Raw genomic sequence first — 18228 nt, 5'->3', positions numbered from 1 at the left:
TAACCTGATTATATGCAAGGTCTTTATATGGGATAATTTCTGAAAAAAATCATCTCTTATTTGATCTTCCATGTACTCCTGTAAATCTTCCAGGATGTACTCCAAGTACATCTTCCATGTACTCCTGGAATTCTCTGTGACTGAGTGTTCAGCACAGAGCAGGGCTCAGCACTGGTGAGCTGCAATACCTGACACTGTGCGCATTTTCTGGGACTTGTTTAAGAACGTCTATGGGGTTGCTTTTCAGATTAAAAAAAAAAATAAAGCTCCTTATTTTTAATACACATCTATAAAGGGGAAAACAACACATTTCTAAGTTGTTGCAACACACTTTATTTTGTCAGGCAAATAGTATTTTAGATACTCAATTAAATAGCACGGTTAAACTACATTTTGTTCTTTCTTACACACTATATAATGCATATTCACTGTAATGACAGTTTCATCATGCTAGGAACTTATACACATACCTACACTTTGAAAACCAAGACTTTCTTAATAAAACACGCATATCTACAGTAACAACAATTGCGAAGAACACATTGTTAGGTCAAGATTTCAGCAAACTTTACAAACTACACAAAATAAAAATAGCCAAAAAAATATCAGTACACGGTGAAGTTCTTAGCAGAGAACGTATCTTTACATTTGGTGAAGGTATGCTTAGAAGTCATTTTGCTTTTGTATTTTTTAAGGAATAAAATTATATACATTATTTAGTAATCCTTAAAATAGGAAGTATTAAATAGCACAAACAATATTACAGTCTTAAGTTTTGGTGTCACCTACAGCAGAGGGGCTACTTTAAACAAATAAAATTTGCGGTTTGTCTGGTCTGTACATTTAGGGCCAAACCCTCAGCTGGTATAAAGCACAGTAGCTAAATGGGCAGCGAGGCAGTTACATCAGTTTATACCAGCTGAGCGTCTGGCTCCTGACTACTCTATACACAGGGGAAGGCTGCTGAAGCATGGAAGCTTGGACCGGTTATGCACTGACAGGAGCTTATTATATATATGCTGAAGTTCTCATGCAGCAGGAAAAATGTTAGTTTAAGTATAATCCCTTAAACAGTCATACCATCATAATGGTATATGAAGCAGCTTTAAAAATATTATTTTATAATCATATGAAACTCTGAGCTATGCTGATTGTTTTAACGGAATCCCTTATTGCCAATATTCTATTAGAAAACAGTGTAACTATAATTTCTGAGGCCTAATGGGGGCCTATTAAAATATCACTGTACCTAACCACTTAAAGGGTAAATTGTACCCTTAAATACCTATTAATCACCGTATTCCATCTGGAAGCAATTATGATCCTCACAATAGACATTAATATCCCACCAACTCTGCAGTGAATCTGCTGGGGAAATAGGAAGAGGATGGCAGCATACAGAGCACGTGCACTAATGTCATTCCAGGAGGTAGTTCTATTTTGTGGCACTCGATTTTTGGTTTGTCACTTACACACTTCAGAAGTCAGTCATCCTCAGGAAAAGAATAAAGAGAAAAGAAAAAGTAGTTTGCTGCACTGAAAGTCAGCTGGGGAAAAAACCCCAAACACTAAACTCCACAACCTTATTTTCCCTTACCCATCTCATTTTCCTTTTTTTTCTGCAGAGTCTGCTTTGCCAGCTCTTGGGGCCAGATCCAAGCTCACTGAAGTCAAAGAGAAAGTTTCTCGACGGTTTCCATAAGAAGGACCTTAGATACTCATGGCTACATATTGCAGAAATATGCATTTAGACCTTGATTAACGAAAGCACTTCACTGGATGGCAATATGTGAGCAGGCTGGCGTTGCCATCCCCTTTGAAGCAGGTGGTAAGCACACAAATTAAATTCAAAGAGCTCCCACCAGAATCAAAGGGACTTGGAGATAGTGTCTAAGTGGTTTGATCAATCAGGGCCCATTTCCCAGCTATTCTGCATCAGGTGGTGATAAAGTGAGACATCTACCTGATGGCGGGTAAATACCAGAGTTACCTCCATTGCACTAGATCTTCATTCACACCCGCACAAGGTGTTCTCCTACGCCCTGTGGAGTTACTCCCAGAGTGTTCTAATAGAAGCAGAATCAAAATAATGCCCAAAGAGTTTCAACAAAGAGCCATTAAAATGTTTAAAATTAAGTTTTAAAATACAGTATCTACCTGTTACTGTCTGGAACTAACCACTTTTAAAAAAATATTTCTTCTTATCTTCTCTGGGTTCAGAAATTATTTTCACTCAGTTTTTTTTTCCCAGAAGTATACCTCTTTTTTGGTTTTTTTTTTTTTTTTGAGCTTAGCATAGCTCAGTTTATATTTTTGTATACTATCATAAAATATCACAGAATAAACCATAATTTTTCTAAGGTACTCACACGTTTTTAATCCCTGATATCTATCTCCTTTCAACAGACTCAGTGGTTTACCTAGTAAAATGAGGAAGATTTGTCCCTAGATTTTGGCTTTAGTGTTGCTCAAAAAAAAAAGAAAAAAAGTGATAGTTTTTCCCAGGATGGCTTGATGCACATTTACACAGTTTTCAACTAAACATACTTCATTAGACCTGACAGCTGCTTCTTAAACAAAAATATTTCTTTAAACGTGCCTCTCAAGTTGTTATACTTTTTGGTTTTTGACCCAAATCCATTTTTCAGTTTTATTTTTCCCTCGTTCTTTGTTGTTTTTTTTTTTTCTTCTCCTGATCTTCTTTCCAGCAAAAAAACTGAAAAGAAGAGGAAATTATGAAAATAACATTGAAAAGAAAAAGGGTACAAAGACTAAAAATGGAAATGGTTTAATTCAAAAATCCTAGTTAAAATATTTGAAACTTTGAGAAAACAGTTGAAAAAATATTTTTTTTTAAATTTTCAAAGACACTCATGACTTGTTTCCATGTTGCAGACCAGCTCCAATTTAATCATGGAACTGATTAAAGATAATCTATGTTTTTAATTTCTGAGTAAACACTATACAGTGTACCCACATTCTGTCCTTTGAAAAAAACTGGAGTGTATTTCTTTGAAAAATAGCTAAAATACCTAAGTCACTTAGGTGTTTTTTGAAATTGTATGTATAATGAACATTCTCATGTTAGCTTTGTGCCACTTATAAAGCTATGTAGTGTTATAGGACACCCTATTTTAATAAAAATCAATATGAGCAAAGATATTTTAAATTACATTCCAGAACTCATTAATTTATTACAACTCATACTCTGCACAATAATCAGTGCTTCCTCTGATAAAGTATTATTTTTTTTTTTGTTTTTCTTCTACTTGTTCCTTCATTAGACCTCTGAATGAATGAAACATTTCTACTATACTTTACTTGCTTCCTATCAGCATGCATTCACATGATTTGAACAACGAGTGAAAGCTGTAAACCCAATACTGAACAGTAAACAAGAAGAAACTCATGTTCTTAAATGCAGTGCAAGGAAATCTTAGTACCATCCTACTTTGAGCATGCATCTTAACACAGATTCTTTCATCACCAGTCTGGCTGGTACAGTTCCAGAGTTGCAAGATAATGCATTGATTTTATATTAATTTCTATTCAGCTGTAATTAAATACTGAGATGTTAAGGGTGAACCTGGTTATGACGAATACCCAGTTCTGCTTCTAGGACAGAGCCCAACCTAGTGTCAGCAAGCATCTAGGAAAGAAAATGCTCTGAATTATTTTCTTTAGTTAAGTTACACTGCATTTTATTGGGAGACGGATCTTTTCTGAGGCTTGTAGGATTTTCATTTAATTTTTAATCAGATTTGCTCAAATTTGTTCTCAATAGACAAATATAAGCCCCCTACCGTGAGGACAAAGATACCTATTACTACAAAATAAAATTAAGATCCAGGTAATTGATTCCTTCTATTTCTACTTTTCCTGCTATTGATAAGGGCCTTTAGTTTGCTGTAGTCCCCTCTCATCTTCTGGGATTCTTCCCGCTGCTGACCTTGCTGTCTACTGTCTTTGCAGTACTGGTTAATCATCTGCATTTCTGAGTGGCTGAAAGCTCCCACAAAGTCCTTTGGGTGGAACTGCAGTGCTCGCACTGAGCTGGCCCAGGTCCAAGGGGACCACTTGTCAGTCATGAAGGCCACCATCTCGGAATCCAACACTTTGAAATTGATCTTTGCTAAGGTCTGCTTGAAGTTGTTCTCTGTTGCGATGCAGTGGTAAAGCCCCCGGTCACTGTCTTGGACAGAGCGAATGAGGAGTCCTTGCTCAGTAGCTATGATCCTCTCATTCAGCTTGACCTAAAGGGCAAAAAGGCAGAAGGAACTTTTTAGGGAATGTTATGGAACGACACAGTATTGGACCTCTTGGTGCGTCTCACTTCAAACACCTCTTTCTTTCTTAAAGGGTTTCTTAGCGGTACTATGTTTTGCTTTATCACATCTCCCAGAGGCCCCTGTTATTGCTACTGTTAGGAGAGAACTTACCTCAAGGTAGTAAGTGTCACTAAAGAAAATGACATCAGTAATTTTATTTGTTATGTTATAATAGATTTGATCAGGATAAAGACAAAGATGCAAATCTGGAGACTACATGAAAGAAGAGTTTTCATAATTTTCAAAGCTGAGGAAATGAACTTTTATTTGCCAGGGTTACACCCCCCAGAATGTCTCTTCCGGCATCAGAGATTGCTGCTGGGACTCAATGGAAGAAAGGTGCAGAATTGGGGGTTGATCTGGCATTGAACACAAGGTGGCTCCTAGTTAAATGTTATGACTTTGAGCAGGTTCCTGGGGCTAACTTCTGAAGAACTCTGTCTGCACTGCAGAGCCTATAGCCCGGTACAAAAGTTTTCATTGCAGTGGCCTCAGCTGGGACTTGGCTTATTGGAAACCAAGTTTTCTACTCTCCTGTTTCCTTTCTGGCTTCAGACTCCGGACAGTCCCAGGAGATGGTCACATCATCCAAGGGAAGCAAGTTACCACAGCTTGTCGAGTTATCATCTGCTTATAAATGAGTGTGCACATGTCTCTCTGCCTATCAGCTGTGAAGTAAAAATCACTAATTTAACCCATTATGAAAGAATACCAGTACCGGTGTTCTTACGAATGATTTTTCTATTTTGCCACTGCACTTTGCATTATACCTGATTCTCTTGGGAATTCATTTATTCATTATGCTATTCTGTTATTGTAAACTTCTTTAGACATTGTGGAGGTAAGATTTTCAGAAATCTGAGAGCTTGAAATGTAATTAATCTTTTGATTGCTTTAATTTGTCTGTTATTTAAAACTGCATTGATTCTAATACAGCTATTGAATGTAAGCACAAAAAAGGGAACTGTTCTGCTGAAGCAAAGGGTTAAAGACTTGCACCTAGATTGCCAGGCCACGGCTTGAGTCTTTGAAGAGTACATGAGAAAAACAGCATGAAAGACTCAGTGAAAGGCTTGTAAGTCCTCTCTGATTTTGGAACATGGCCTGATATGAGAATAATGCTTTTCAGTATTTATAATCTATCAACAGACACTATATTGCTTAATATTTCCTTTCAAAAGATGTTCCTTTTTTATTCATATAGTAACTGCCTTGGATTTGAAACGGATTTTTTCCCCTTTTATATTACTTAAGGAAGGCACACTCCCCATAAACAATCGTACTGTATATTGCAGTGCTGAAACTTGAGAGCCTTAGAGAGTGCAGTAATGGAAAATGTGATTGCACCATGGTGGGGAAATGCTTTTGTCAATACGTGTTCTTAGCCTGGACTAGTTTCTTGCTAAAGAAACCTTTCATATTTCTCCCACTTTTGCCTTTTATCTCTTCAATAGCTCAGAAGGGCTACTGCATGCTGACTTCTTCCTGAACTTTATACAGGTTATTGCTTTTATGTCTATTTCCTCAGATCAATAAGAACTCCTGAGTGCTGCAAACCTTCAATTTGCAATTAGCAAGGTGTGAAGGAAAAATTCATTAACTAGTTCTCTGACTTTAGGGGTTGACAGGAATGCTCTGATAGCCGTTCTGCTCTGATAGAAATCACTGGGGCTGAGGAGTCAAGTCCCAGCTGTACCGAAGAGTCTGCCCTTATTTATAAGAGTAAAGTGCTGGTCACTGTTCTGCATCCACGCCAGTTCTCCAGCTTCACTGTAACCAGACTGGCTGATGAAAACACAAACGGTTTTGGTCTGGGGAGTGGATGAGATGCTGACTGAGGTGCCTTCCAGAGCTACTGCTCACGTTACTCACCTCTTTCCTCCTGTCGTTATCTTTCTGTAACAGCCATTTAATAGAAGCCTGAGGAGATTTGGGTGTGCATTCGAGAAAGGTGGTGTTGTTTTTTACTCCGTACTGAACTATTTCTGCAGCGTTTCTGTATGCTAGAAAGCAAAAGAAAACAGGTCAGTCTACTGTAAACGATGACTTGATATAGAAAGCAAGTAACTGTGTTTGCACTGTTTGCAGTACAGGTAAAATGAAGTAGAGATGAAGAATAAATGAAGAATGTATGATCCTGATATTGGCCAATAATAATTTAGAGTAATTATTTACTCTGAATTTAGAGATCACAATTTTCAAAGAAAAGAAATCAAATGCGAAGAAGCATGGCCAGTTCCAAATACTCGTGTTCTCACTCTGAGAAAGCAGGATACCTACTAGGTAGGATAAACTCTGCTGAGGGGATAACTGAGCTCCGGGATATTGTTCCCTGAAATGATCTCATTCTCTGCTACTACAAGAACGCCTCCCTAGAACTATCCAAAGGAGAATGAAGCATTTAATATATTTCTTCACACTTCACCGTTTACGAGTTTGGGGAATATGGCTGTATCTCTCAAAATACAGCAGCGTGCCCGGAAGAAGGCTCCGTCTGCTCCAGCTGGGTGCAGTACCAGAGGGAGGCGGGAGGGGGCAGCCTTGGCCCCCACTCCTCCGCTGCTCCTACAAGGCACGGAAGGGACTTGGCTCTAAATCTGAAATGCAATGAATACGTAGACAGGCCAGCAGCAGAGAGCAGGACAGATTTATAGCACTTCAGCAACACCTGGGCAAGTGCTGAGCGTATGTCATCGCTTAGACTTGTGCCCCTTTATAGTCTTGGTAGATGAACAATTGGCAGTTACTGATAGGAACTTTTAGATGCTGGTTGCTTGGCCCAAATCATAATATTTGTCCTAAAAACAATATACTTCCAGATTTAAAAGATCGCGTCATAGACTACAAAAATTTTCTGTCTCTCTTTTTTTTTTTTTTTAACAAAGGAGCAATGGATACAAAACAACATGAGAAATGCAAATACCTAGAGGTCTACATGTCTAAAATCAGACTCTGTTTTTGCACAGTCCTAAGACTGGTTTTCCTCAGACTCTACTTTATCTCCCATGCTTTTCAACTTTTTTCATCAACTGATATGTGAAATTGGAATCTATTCTACTAAAGGAAGGAGACTTTGCTTGGTTCTAGTCCTTTAAAGGGTTTTAGCACATTTATGAGGTTTTACCGAAATCAGTCATAACTTTCAGGAGAATAATGTGGAAATATTTTGCATTCTAAGATCATAAGCTAGCAAAGACCTTATCTGTGGGCTGACCTATCTGTAGCTGTGGAACAGTGAGAATCAGAGCTGTAACACATTTTTACTTTTATGTATGTTGGAACTAGGTGTATCACAGAAATCCATTTTTATTTGTTTAATTGATCTATATCTTCTTACCCAGTCCATACTACTGTTACTTATACATGGTAAGAAAAAGATTGAGAGAACATAAATGCATTTCTCTAATGGCCATAAGGACTAACACAAGCGAACAATATTAAAGACTTCACAGAACATTCGAAAAGCAATCCCCTTAGTTCTTGATAATCTATTTTAATATGCCAGAAACGCTGAGTTTACACAAGCTGAGAGGTCTAAGGCATGCAACCTACCATGCTTAAAGATTTTGTTTCAAGATTATGGTTCCTTATGAACTTGGAAGATTTCTTGCTATTGCCCGACTCACTGTTCTTTTGTCCTTTAGGTAGATTTCATTTTTTCCCCAAACTTAGTTGTTTTGCTATAAATGGTTTTAATTATATTTTGAAAGAGTCTAAGTTGCTGTTTCTTTTTATCTTTTTTTCCACTGAGGAAACAACTGCCACGTACCTATGCTATATCCCACTGCTGACTCCAAACATCCTTTAAAGTTGCTAAAACACATAAACCTATAAATACATCCACATTAAAAAAAAACGGATGGAAAACAAGAAACCTGTTTCACAAGACTTTCAAGGTTTAAACATTAGTTTCCCCTCAGCTCAGAAAGCAGACAGTTGACGTTCTCACATTTTCCACATCGAAAGAGGAGACACCCACCCTTGGGACAGACAACGGGTGGATGGTCACAGCACATCCCTGCAAAGTAGGACATGCAGCTCAAGTTACTTCATGATTCAAAGCCTAAGCTTTAATATGGATCTCTCAGAGCTCAGATTCATACTCTAATGGTGGGGTCATCTTTTGTAATTACCTGTTTAAGCTATTCAGCTTCATATAAATGACCTAATACTGAGTCATGGGGAAGGACCCGCTGGCACTGTGGATTACCATCTAGAGTAGGATTAGCCACATTTGGGCTGAGGGATCTACACTCAACTGACTGTTGTGGTCTGTTTTGATCCAGGAGATTCTTCCGAGACCCAGAAGAGACCATTTCAGTGGAATTTTTATTAACTGAACCTTTCACATGTAACTCTTAAACCATTGTTCCTTTATTCAAAAAATTCAATCAAAAATTTACAATCAGTTGCTATTATTTGGTCTCCAGATGGTACAGAGAATTAACTTCAAAATTCAGGCTCAGAAACAGAGGCGAAAGGAGCATAATTCTCTAATGTGTGCCCTTGGTTTGATGGCATACGTTGCCACCGCCTGGCTCAGACACGCATGGGGTTGAAGAGGATTAAGCTGCCTTTATGTGTCTACTCTTCCTGGTGGTATTTGACTGGTGTACGTCATCTGGAGAAAGCGGTAGCTGGGAGGGCAGAGCATTGGCTCCCCTGTCCACTTGCACCGTGCCAGGCCAACTATACAGTTGCACAGCTGGAAATAAGGGACTTCATAAAGAGATGTGGAATGGTTTGTTTTCCCATGTGAAGGGAGGAAGAAAACACCGTAACTCAAAAGACAGGTCAAGCGCCTGCTGTTTGCTGAAAGATGTGCTCCAAAACACAATATCACCTCAAATATGCAGAATAATTCTGAGGTTCAAGACTTAGATGGATGAAGAGGAATTAATAAAGACTGAACGGATTTAGAAGTAGAACATCCCTCAATTTAACTGTACCTGTTTCTAGTCAATAGTGTCAGCTTCTCAGTTCATGTATATTGAAGCATGTATTTCATGGTTCATCATTTTATCATATATATGCAAGTTTCACGTAATTGCAAGGAAAGATGTTAAAATCAAACCAAAACAAAACTCAGACTTGGAAAATAATTATGCTTTACCAGTAAACCACAGAGATGATGTGAGTTATGATGAATCACAAAAGGAAAGCCAGGCGTTCTTTATATAGCATGAGGATCTCTCAATTACAGTACCTTTCAGGTTGAAACCTCGGCACTGAGTCAGAGGGTTTCCATGTCTCACGTCTTGCCTACGACTCCTCCTGAAATATTTTGTAAAAACAAAATGTTATTCCAAGATAGCTACGCTGCAAATAAACACTTTTTTATTTGTGGGGTTTGGGTTTATTTTTACTAGATCAGCTGTTAGGGATAGTTCATGACCTACTGTAAGTGTGCTTTACTCTTGGCAGGCTTCCTAGAGTGAAGATACAGTCTAAGTGAATAATCTGTTTGCTGAAGTTTATAAAATGTTTGTACTTTTTGTAGGTAAAGTAGTTTTGCAATGGAGGTATAGAGATGGAAGGGCTAGAGGTGATGCATAAAATAGACATACGTTCACTGTTACAAAATCTAACATTCAAAGCCCGAACCCCCAGCAGGAACTCTTCATAAAGGCAAGCACCTAACCAGGAGATGCATAAGAGTCACAGTGCTTATATCTAATGCACCAACAGAAAATTATGACATAGGGTGTGTTCCCTCCTTGATTTTGGCAGGCACGTTATTTTTGGTGCCTTTAGCCACCTTGGTAGCAGAGGGACTGAAGTATTCATCCAGAATGGTGGAGAGGTAAGAGGTAAGATTCAGTTCTGTCCTCTCCTTGTATGTGACTATTTCCAAAAGATACGCAAAGTCACCACGTCTCAGAATACTTCTAAATAAGACTTTGTTGTATTATTTGGATGACAGATGCAAAATCGCGATTCTGCAGCAAACTGGCTAGGGAGCTCACTGGGACTGGGAATACCAGCATTTGAGTCCTCCTTGGCTAGGAGGTCATAGCTCACAGAACTCAGAGCATGAAAACCTGATACCTGAATTTTTTATTCTGAAGATGTATTATTTTGTTTGCTGAATATTCCGTAAGTTTGTTCAATATTTATCAAGTTCACCAAAAATCATATTGGTGATAGACTGTTGCAAAAGGATGCTGCTGGGATACGTAACAGCTGTATTCTGAACTATACACTAATGACCCGGGAGATCAGAAACCATGAAAAGCCCCTGGAGCTCCAGCACCGCTGAGTGAAGGGTGATGCCTTTGTGGCCACATTATACCAGGTACTGCACAAACACCCAGAGCCAGCCCTTATAATCCTGTGTCATCCGATCCTCCTCTGCATTGTTTTAAAAGGAAACATTTGAAAGGTGATGTTTCAAAGGAGTAATTTCTGACATTCCAAGTATATTTTTGATGTTTACCACCAAAATATTTCATCTTATGCCTTGGGATCTTAACCTTTGTGAACTATTTATGCGAGTCAAGGGAGACAATGAAGAATTTCTGAGTGAATTCCTGTGCTACCGTGAGCTGCTCCGCACTGTCAGAAACGGCACACCATTTGCATTAAGCAGTTCTGAGAATGTAAATTTACAGTTTGATATTTACAAAAAAAAGGTTGAGAAGGTGGCGTTTAGAAAATAAAGATAATACTGTCAGATGTTTTGAGGTAAATCAATGTTGGATGAGGAACTGCAGTAATCCATGGGAGACAGAAGTGTCAAAAGAAGCAAATAAGCAAATGCGTCCAGTAGATAATACTGTCTAGACTATGGGATTTGGCTCTAATTACCAATGTTTTCTCCTTCATAATCTCTCTTGTTAGATAAAGGGACAACTCATTTCCTTCACATATGAAAAACAGTTTTTTTTCCATACAGTTTTAGGTGTTTACTTTGGTTCGATATAAAAAGCAAATTGCAAACAACATGTCAGCATGAAGGCAAGCCCCAGTGGAAATACCCCTGTGTGTATATAATGGGGATGGCACGGAATCAACTGGAAACCACACGGACCGAGTATACCTGACTGCTCATTATATCTTTCAGCAACAATGTCAGTGTAGGAGTTAGGTGGCCTGAGACTCCGGGATTTTTCTTTACTTTCCTCCCCCCATCACCTGACCTTTGTTCCACGGAAGAAAACAATCAGTTTGTAGACTGGAGGCTGAACATGCTGAGAGAAAGCAGTAAAGCCCCAGGTACTTTACCAAGTGCTACATGGCCAGGTTGAGCTTTACCTTTTAATCTGAAATAAGGAATGAATCAAGAAAACTTTCAATTAACGAAAGTAATTGTCTTTAATCCCAGGGGGTGACATTGTCATCAGCTGGTTGGGGCACCCGGAGCAGAGCCAAGCTTTGCCTGGTTCTGTCTGCCGTCTCCCTCCATGTAGGTAGAGGAGTGATGCCCGTTAACTGTATCTGGTCTCTGCATCCACAGCTGCGGTGCAGGGAGTGAGCACAGTGGCAAGGCAGGTACAACTCTGGCAGACATCTGAAAGGTTTGTCTTCTCCGCAGTAACACCTCATTGTGTATTCTGTAGCTTTGTTTGTACATGAAGTGAAATCCTAGTAATACAAGAGCTCACTACAGCCTCCTGCTATTAAATGTTTCTCTTGGGAGGAGGAAAGAGGCTCCTGTTTTGCATAAGAATTATGAGATGGACTATTAGCTCTGTTGTAAATTAAAGAGAAATTGCTTTCCCTGTCTGCTTTAATAAATCTCATGTCAAAAACCCCAAATCTTCAGGCATTACATGGAAATCACATTTGCCTAAAATTTCCCTGGAAATAATTCTTCTCACTTAGGAGCAAATGAGGAACAAAAAAAATAAATTACTTTATTCCTCAGACAGCCTGAGAGATATTTTTCTGTATTGAGGGCTATCATAATTACAGCCATAGCAAGCAACTGATCTTAAACAAAGGGAACAAATAAATGTTACACTGATTTTGTGTGTACGAGACAGAAGGATTAATATTTATGATGAGGAACGTGGTTGTTTTGTTTTTTTCCTTTTTTTTCAGTCCATTACTTTAAATATGAAAAGGCGAGCTCTTTGTCATACACTCTTGCAGCATACACTCCTAGGTGATGAACAATGCCAAGCACAATAGCTACGGAGGCATTGTTTGCACATGCTCCTGAAAGGAATGACATCCCACTTCTCCATCGCATTACAACACCCCAGGCTACAGAGCAGAACAAAAGCCTTATTTCTTTGCAGGCTTCTGCTGCTCAACGCTGCTCACCTTTTCCCTGTGGGATAGAACCTGGAGCAGGAGTTGCCGTCCCAGGCGCAGTAGGGATCTCGTGCGAGGCAGCAGTCAGCGCAGGCGGTACCGTAGATGTGGCAGCGATGCAGGGAAACCTGGGTCACCCCTTCATCTGAGCTCACGTACAACTGTTGCTGTCGAAGGAAACGGAAAGATCTGTTTCAGATGTGGAGGAGCTTCACCCGAGACTCGACTCTAACACCCCTAAAAAGCTTTCAATTAATTTTGGAATTAACTCAAGACCAAGAGGGGAGCCACTAATATATACAAAGCCAAGATAAACAGAAATCTCCCAGGTGAATGGGCCTATAATATTTCCACCTTCCTGTCAGAAAACACTTAGAAATGTTAATGTTTTTTGGACATTGAGTGTCATTGTTCCGTTCTGGGGCAGACAGGCTGAGTTAATATTGCTCAGATTTGAGAACTTGGTTCTTATTCAGTGAGGATTATTGGCTCAAGCCTTTGAACTAAGTATTTTCTCTGCATATAGTCGCTTTAATAAACATTATACAGAGTTCCTAGTTGGATTCTCCAGTGCATAGGTTTCCAAGACATAAAACCTAGAGATTATGTTGAGGCTTAGGGCCAGATTCTGATAGCCTTACATACCTGGAAAAATAAGCCAGAAGAACTTTTACAATAAGTGAGAGCTTTTGTAAAAGAAGTTCAAAGTGAATAGGTCATCACCAAAATCTGGGCCAAAATGACTGTTTTACTCAGAAACAATTAACCAATTATTCTTAAAAAAATAAATCAATATTGAACAAAAAACCTTGAAACTCCCCTGATCTTTTATTCATAAAACTAAATAATTACACTGAATTCAATTTAGTGAATTATGTTTACTTATTAGTAGTTATGTAAAATATTGAGCAACGCATTGCTTGCAAAATCACGGAATACATATTCTTAGTTTGGGTGTTTACCATTTCAGCAGAAATGCTCTCAGCTGTTTACATCATTTTTATTGCCATCATTTGTTACTAATAAACAAACATGTACAATTGCCCCATGGACTCAACAGCCCCAACATTGCCTTTTTGCATTAACCAGGCTTCCAAGGGAAAATTTCTATGTAGGACTTACAGGAAAGAAAGGGAGGGCAAATTTCCTCTTTTAGTACTTTTTTTTTCCTTAATTGTCAAACAAAACAACAAAAAATTTGACACTTTCAATGAATTAGAAATGATACATAATGAATAGAAATTGCTTTATTTATTTTTTATTTATTTTTATTTATTTTTATTTATTTTTTAGTGGCTGTGGGGCATATAAATAGCTCATGCAAACTTCAGTCAAATTTCTCAAAAATTCATTATGGAAAATCTGCCTATATTTAGTATGCTGCACAACAACTGGTATGCTAACATCTTTAAGTCAATTTATTTCTCAGTTAATCAGCACTAAGTAAGCATTCAGCTTTTCTTTACCTTTTTAGATGAAATCTTCATTGTTGTTATAGGAGAATTACTCTGAAAGACAAAATTTCAAACCACGTTTACAAGGACTCTCTTGTTAGTGCTGTCCCAATATTAAAATTTAAAATTAAATAAAACCTAAGTCATATCTAAGAAAACTATACCTTTTCATTTTTTTGGAAAGGCATCACTCACTCCTAATTTTTTTTGTTATTTTCAGAACTAAACAAATGACATAAATACAAGTAATGTCTCACTAAACGTATTGGCTAAACGCAACTGCATTATTATTACTCATGTGCATCAACAAGTTTTTGTACACTTCTAATTAACCTGCATCTGTGTTAGCTCAGCAATATAGGAGCAATGTGTTTTGAAGCCATTACTCTTGCTTTGTAGTAAGAAACAATGTTTATTCTTTGACGATGATGATAATGAAAAATCGTACAATAGGCTCATGCGTATTTACCACATGATCCAGATAAGAATATGTCACATTTCTCCTACACATTATCTACAGTGCCTACAGTTTGGTTACCATCCAACATATACTTTCAGATTATCAATGACCAGAATATTAAAAATGGCATGTGTGTTATTGAAAGTTTCTTTCCCAGAGTCAGTACTGTATACTACTGTGTGTCATCACTGCAGTCTATTATTGTCTGTGTCCAAACCAAATGTTAAAGAGCTGGAAAAGGAATTATCACACTCATTGCCTTAAGCAAGTGAAGCAATTCATTATTCTCATCCAAACAAATGATAAAATTGATGGTAATAAAAATGTTCAGCATTTTTTTAAGATGTAGCATTTGCTCAGTCACAAAGGAAACCCATAACGGTGGGCCAGGATTAACTGCAGTGGACTACAAGCAAAGCAGGCCAGAACTAGAAAATCTGGCTGCGAATCATGTGAATTGGCAAAGGTTTGAAGGAGTTTAGAGCTGATGTCCTATTTCATGAACTGTCTGGAGATTCAAGGTCAAATGCAATGTTGGATCTGATGCCACGTTCTCCTTTCCTTGCGTACACTCCAGAAAGGAATCAGTACTTTGCTACTCTCGATATTTACTAGCACAGAGACAGTGATCTCATTCCTCCTCTCTTGGAGAGACTCATCAAAATACCGCTCTGCTGCCCACACAGATTGCAATGGCACAGGTTATGGTATCATGATAGGGTGAGGATTCCTCTCAGCCCACCTATTTGCTTGCTGTATTAATTTACCTTTCAGTAGACGGAATTAGTAATACTCGGGTGAAGGGTACTCTTCAGGTAATATTACTCACAAATATATTTTTTAACGGGAAGACTTCAACAAAAGCCTAGGAAGACTAACTATGCCTTTATGAGGGTTATCACAGAGTGTATTACTTTTCTCTAAAAAAATTGTTAATGCTGCCTGTCTAGATAAAAAAGCTTAATTTTTCCTTTTTGTATCCCCTCATTGAAATAGAGAAAAGCCCCTGACAAAACCCTTAAGTTTACAAATGCATACTACCATTTGCTCCGAGACTACCTGTTTTAAAGAACAGTCCATTCAAAAATCTGAAAGGGATTTTTCAACATGAGAGTGAACATTTTTTTTAGGTTATTACAAGCTGCTACGTGCCAGAGTGATTGACAGAGGCCATTCCCTTATTTCTCCCCATAGCTGTTTGTGTTTCTTTTCAGCTTATGTTGCGTTAAGCCTGTAGCTTTCTTGACTCCAGAGGCATGTGGCTTTGAAGAATTGGAGTTAAGCAAAAACAACACTAGTTTGCTTCCATTCTGCAGCTCAGAACCAGGAAGGTTACCAGATAGTCAAAGAAGTACAAAAAGCTTAGATTCCATCTGTAAATAGCGACAGTCTCAGTATGTGATGCCAATGATAAAAGTTGCCTTCTGGAAGGCACTATAATGCGACCTTGTAAAAATATGATTATCACAATCCTTCTAGCCAGTATAACACCATAAATAAATAAGCAACTTAAATGTAGGGGGAAAAAAAAACCCCAAGAAACCTTAAGCTAGCTACAGCCTTCGTAACAGCGGACGTTTTATATTCCTCTTTGGGTGGGTATCAAGCTGACAGTATGCATATTTACTTGATCTTTTATCAAGTCACAGTTGCCCTTGCCAAAGTCTCTTAGAACAAAGTGTTTGTGTGAAACAAACACATTGGAAGAGCAAAAGTAGGAGCCAGCCAAACCTGAAAAACCTCCAGCTCTTCTAAAATGAGTTCTCCACTTGCAGAGAAGTTGGTGGGTAGCACAACAACTTTTTGTACGGTTCCTTGATCTGGAAAAGATGAGAAAAAGTGAGACCATGTGGCAGAGACACAGAGAAGGAAAAAAGTAGATGCACCATTATCAATTATGAAAAGAAACCATCAAAGCAAGCCCTGTGACACAGACAGAGATATTAAAAGATGTTCAGTAATTTCTAGGGTTTGGGGTCAGAAAGAACCATGAGACGATTCCTTCACAAGTCACACACTGTGGATAACTTGTATGTGACTGTATGTAGTATTATTGTCATGTATGAACACAAAGAAGTCATGGTAAGATTGGAGTTACTACCATTACTGTTACCATTCTACCCAAAAAGATCAATCAAAATCAGTATCCCATTACTGTTACCATTCTACCCAAAAAGATCAATCAAAATCAGTATCTTCTGTACTAGTTGCTGTACAGACACACAGACAGAGGCAGTATCTATCCCAGAATCATAGAATCATTGAGGCTGGAAAGGACCTTTACAGAGCAAGTCCAACCGTTAACCTAGCACTGACAAGTCCACCACTAAACCATGTCCCTAAGCACCACACCTACACGTCTTTTAAATGTCACCAAGGATTAAATGTCACTCAACCACTTCCCTGGGCAGCCTGTTCCAATGCTTGACAACCCTTTTGGTGAAGAAATACTGATGATCTTAAAGTAAAACCATAGCAATATAAACAGGTAAAATGCAACTACTGCAGAATTTAATATATATTCATATTCATTAATAAAACATAAGAACAACAGATCATAAGAAAGGTAAACCTTCCAAAGAATAACTCTATCTACACCTAAACAAAGTAAAATGAAAGTAGTTTTTTTCAGGAGAGACAAACAATAATCAAGTCTGTTACATATTTTTAGGAGTTAATATTTTGGTCCACGAGGAAAAAAGGAAAAGCAAGGTGAAGACACTGTAGCTACTTTATCATGGCTGCCCTCTCAAAATACAGTTCCAAGCCTCCCAAATCTACGCAGGTCAAAGGAGTAAAAAGTAAGAAGGATGGGGCAATGGCAGTGTTTTTACAAGATAGATGTGATGAGCAAGACCAAAGGGATATTTGTGATTAGTTTTCCAAATTTGTTATGTGAAAAGAATATGTGAGATGCAGGGGTCCATCTGTGAAGGTTCTTGAAGGCTGAGACCGCCACTGAAGTGTTTCTGACGTGGCAGTAAAGGCAGACTGCGGGAGAATCACAAGGACAAGCATTTTTACTCGGAGAGAGCACAGCACATAGAATTCCTCTTGCCTGAAAGGCCTGGGAATTAGTCTGAATAGAATAAATTTATTTGCTCAATATTGACTCTGAGGAATGAGAGCACATGGTATAGATTCTGTTTGGGCTTCAAAAGTTTTATGAGCAATATAGACTTGTGCCGTTAGTAAAACATTAGTACAGCACAATATAGGTAAGTATCTACATGTATTTTTATGAATTTATGACCGAGGAAAGGAAATCTCAGCTTCCTGTTTGGCAATTCATAATGTAGACAACGTAAACTGAAAAAGGGCAATTTTGCTTTTGCTTTTAAGGTCAGTGACTAAATTCCATAGCTGGAGCTGCAGGGCAAGTTGGTTACAGTAAATAATTTACATCTTTTTATTTCTCTGGAGGAAGCCAGCAAATAATAATATCTCTTATTTAAAAAAAAAAAAGTTTTAAAGCCAGAATATTGATATGTAATGACACGACCACACACAGAGAGCACACTGCAGTATTTTGTCATTTAAAAAAAAAAGGAAAAGAGAAATTGAAAGCTGACAAGACTTAAAAATGTGTGGCTATCAACTGTACATGCTCAGGGCACGTTAGGCATGAATTTTTCATGAGAATTTTGTATGGAGAACATTTATTCTCATTATACAATGGCATGATAAACCAGTTCCTTCCGAAGAAACTTCACTGAAACTAAATCTT

The 18228-nt window shown here is 38.2% G+C and overlaps 1 protein-coding gene across 2 annotated transcripts in view; it reads right to left on the bottom strand.

Moving 5' to 3' along the window:
- Positions 1-2212: 2212 nt before the first annotated feature.
- Positions 2213-18228, bottom strand: part of SEMA3C (semaphorin 3C) — a 123344-nt gene continuing 107328 nt past the window's right edge. For both annotated transcript variants that reach the window (XM_074578530.1, XM_074579378.1), the window contains exons 13-18: positions 16233-16321; positions 14054-14095; positions 12597-12754; positions 9535-9602; positions 6201-6331; positions 2213-4253 (exon numbers count right to left, since the gene is read on the bottom strand). In XM_074578530.1, coding sequence (XP_074434631.1) covers positions 3840-4253; positions 6201-6331; positions 9535-9602; positions 12597-12754; positions 14054-14095; positions 16233-16321 — 902 coding nt within the window. In that variant the 3' untranslated portion in view covers positions 2213-3839. The remainder of the gene's footprint in view (positions 4254-6200; positions 6332-9534; positions 9603-12596; positions 12755-14053; positions 14096-16232; positions 16322-18228) is intronic.

This window comes from Larus michahellis, chromosome 1, assembly GCF_964199755.1.
Source record: "Larus michahellis chromosome 1, bLarMic1.1, whole genome shotgun sequence".
Taxonomy (NCBI): domain Eukaryota; kingdom Metazoa; phylum Chordata; class Aves; order Charadriiformes; family Laridae; genus Larus; species Larus michahellis.
The sequence above is the reverse complement of the archived record's forward strand: the minus strand, read 5'-3'. Positions and strand labels throughout refer to the sequence as shown.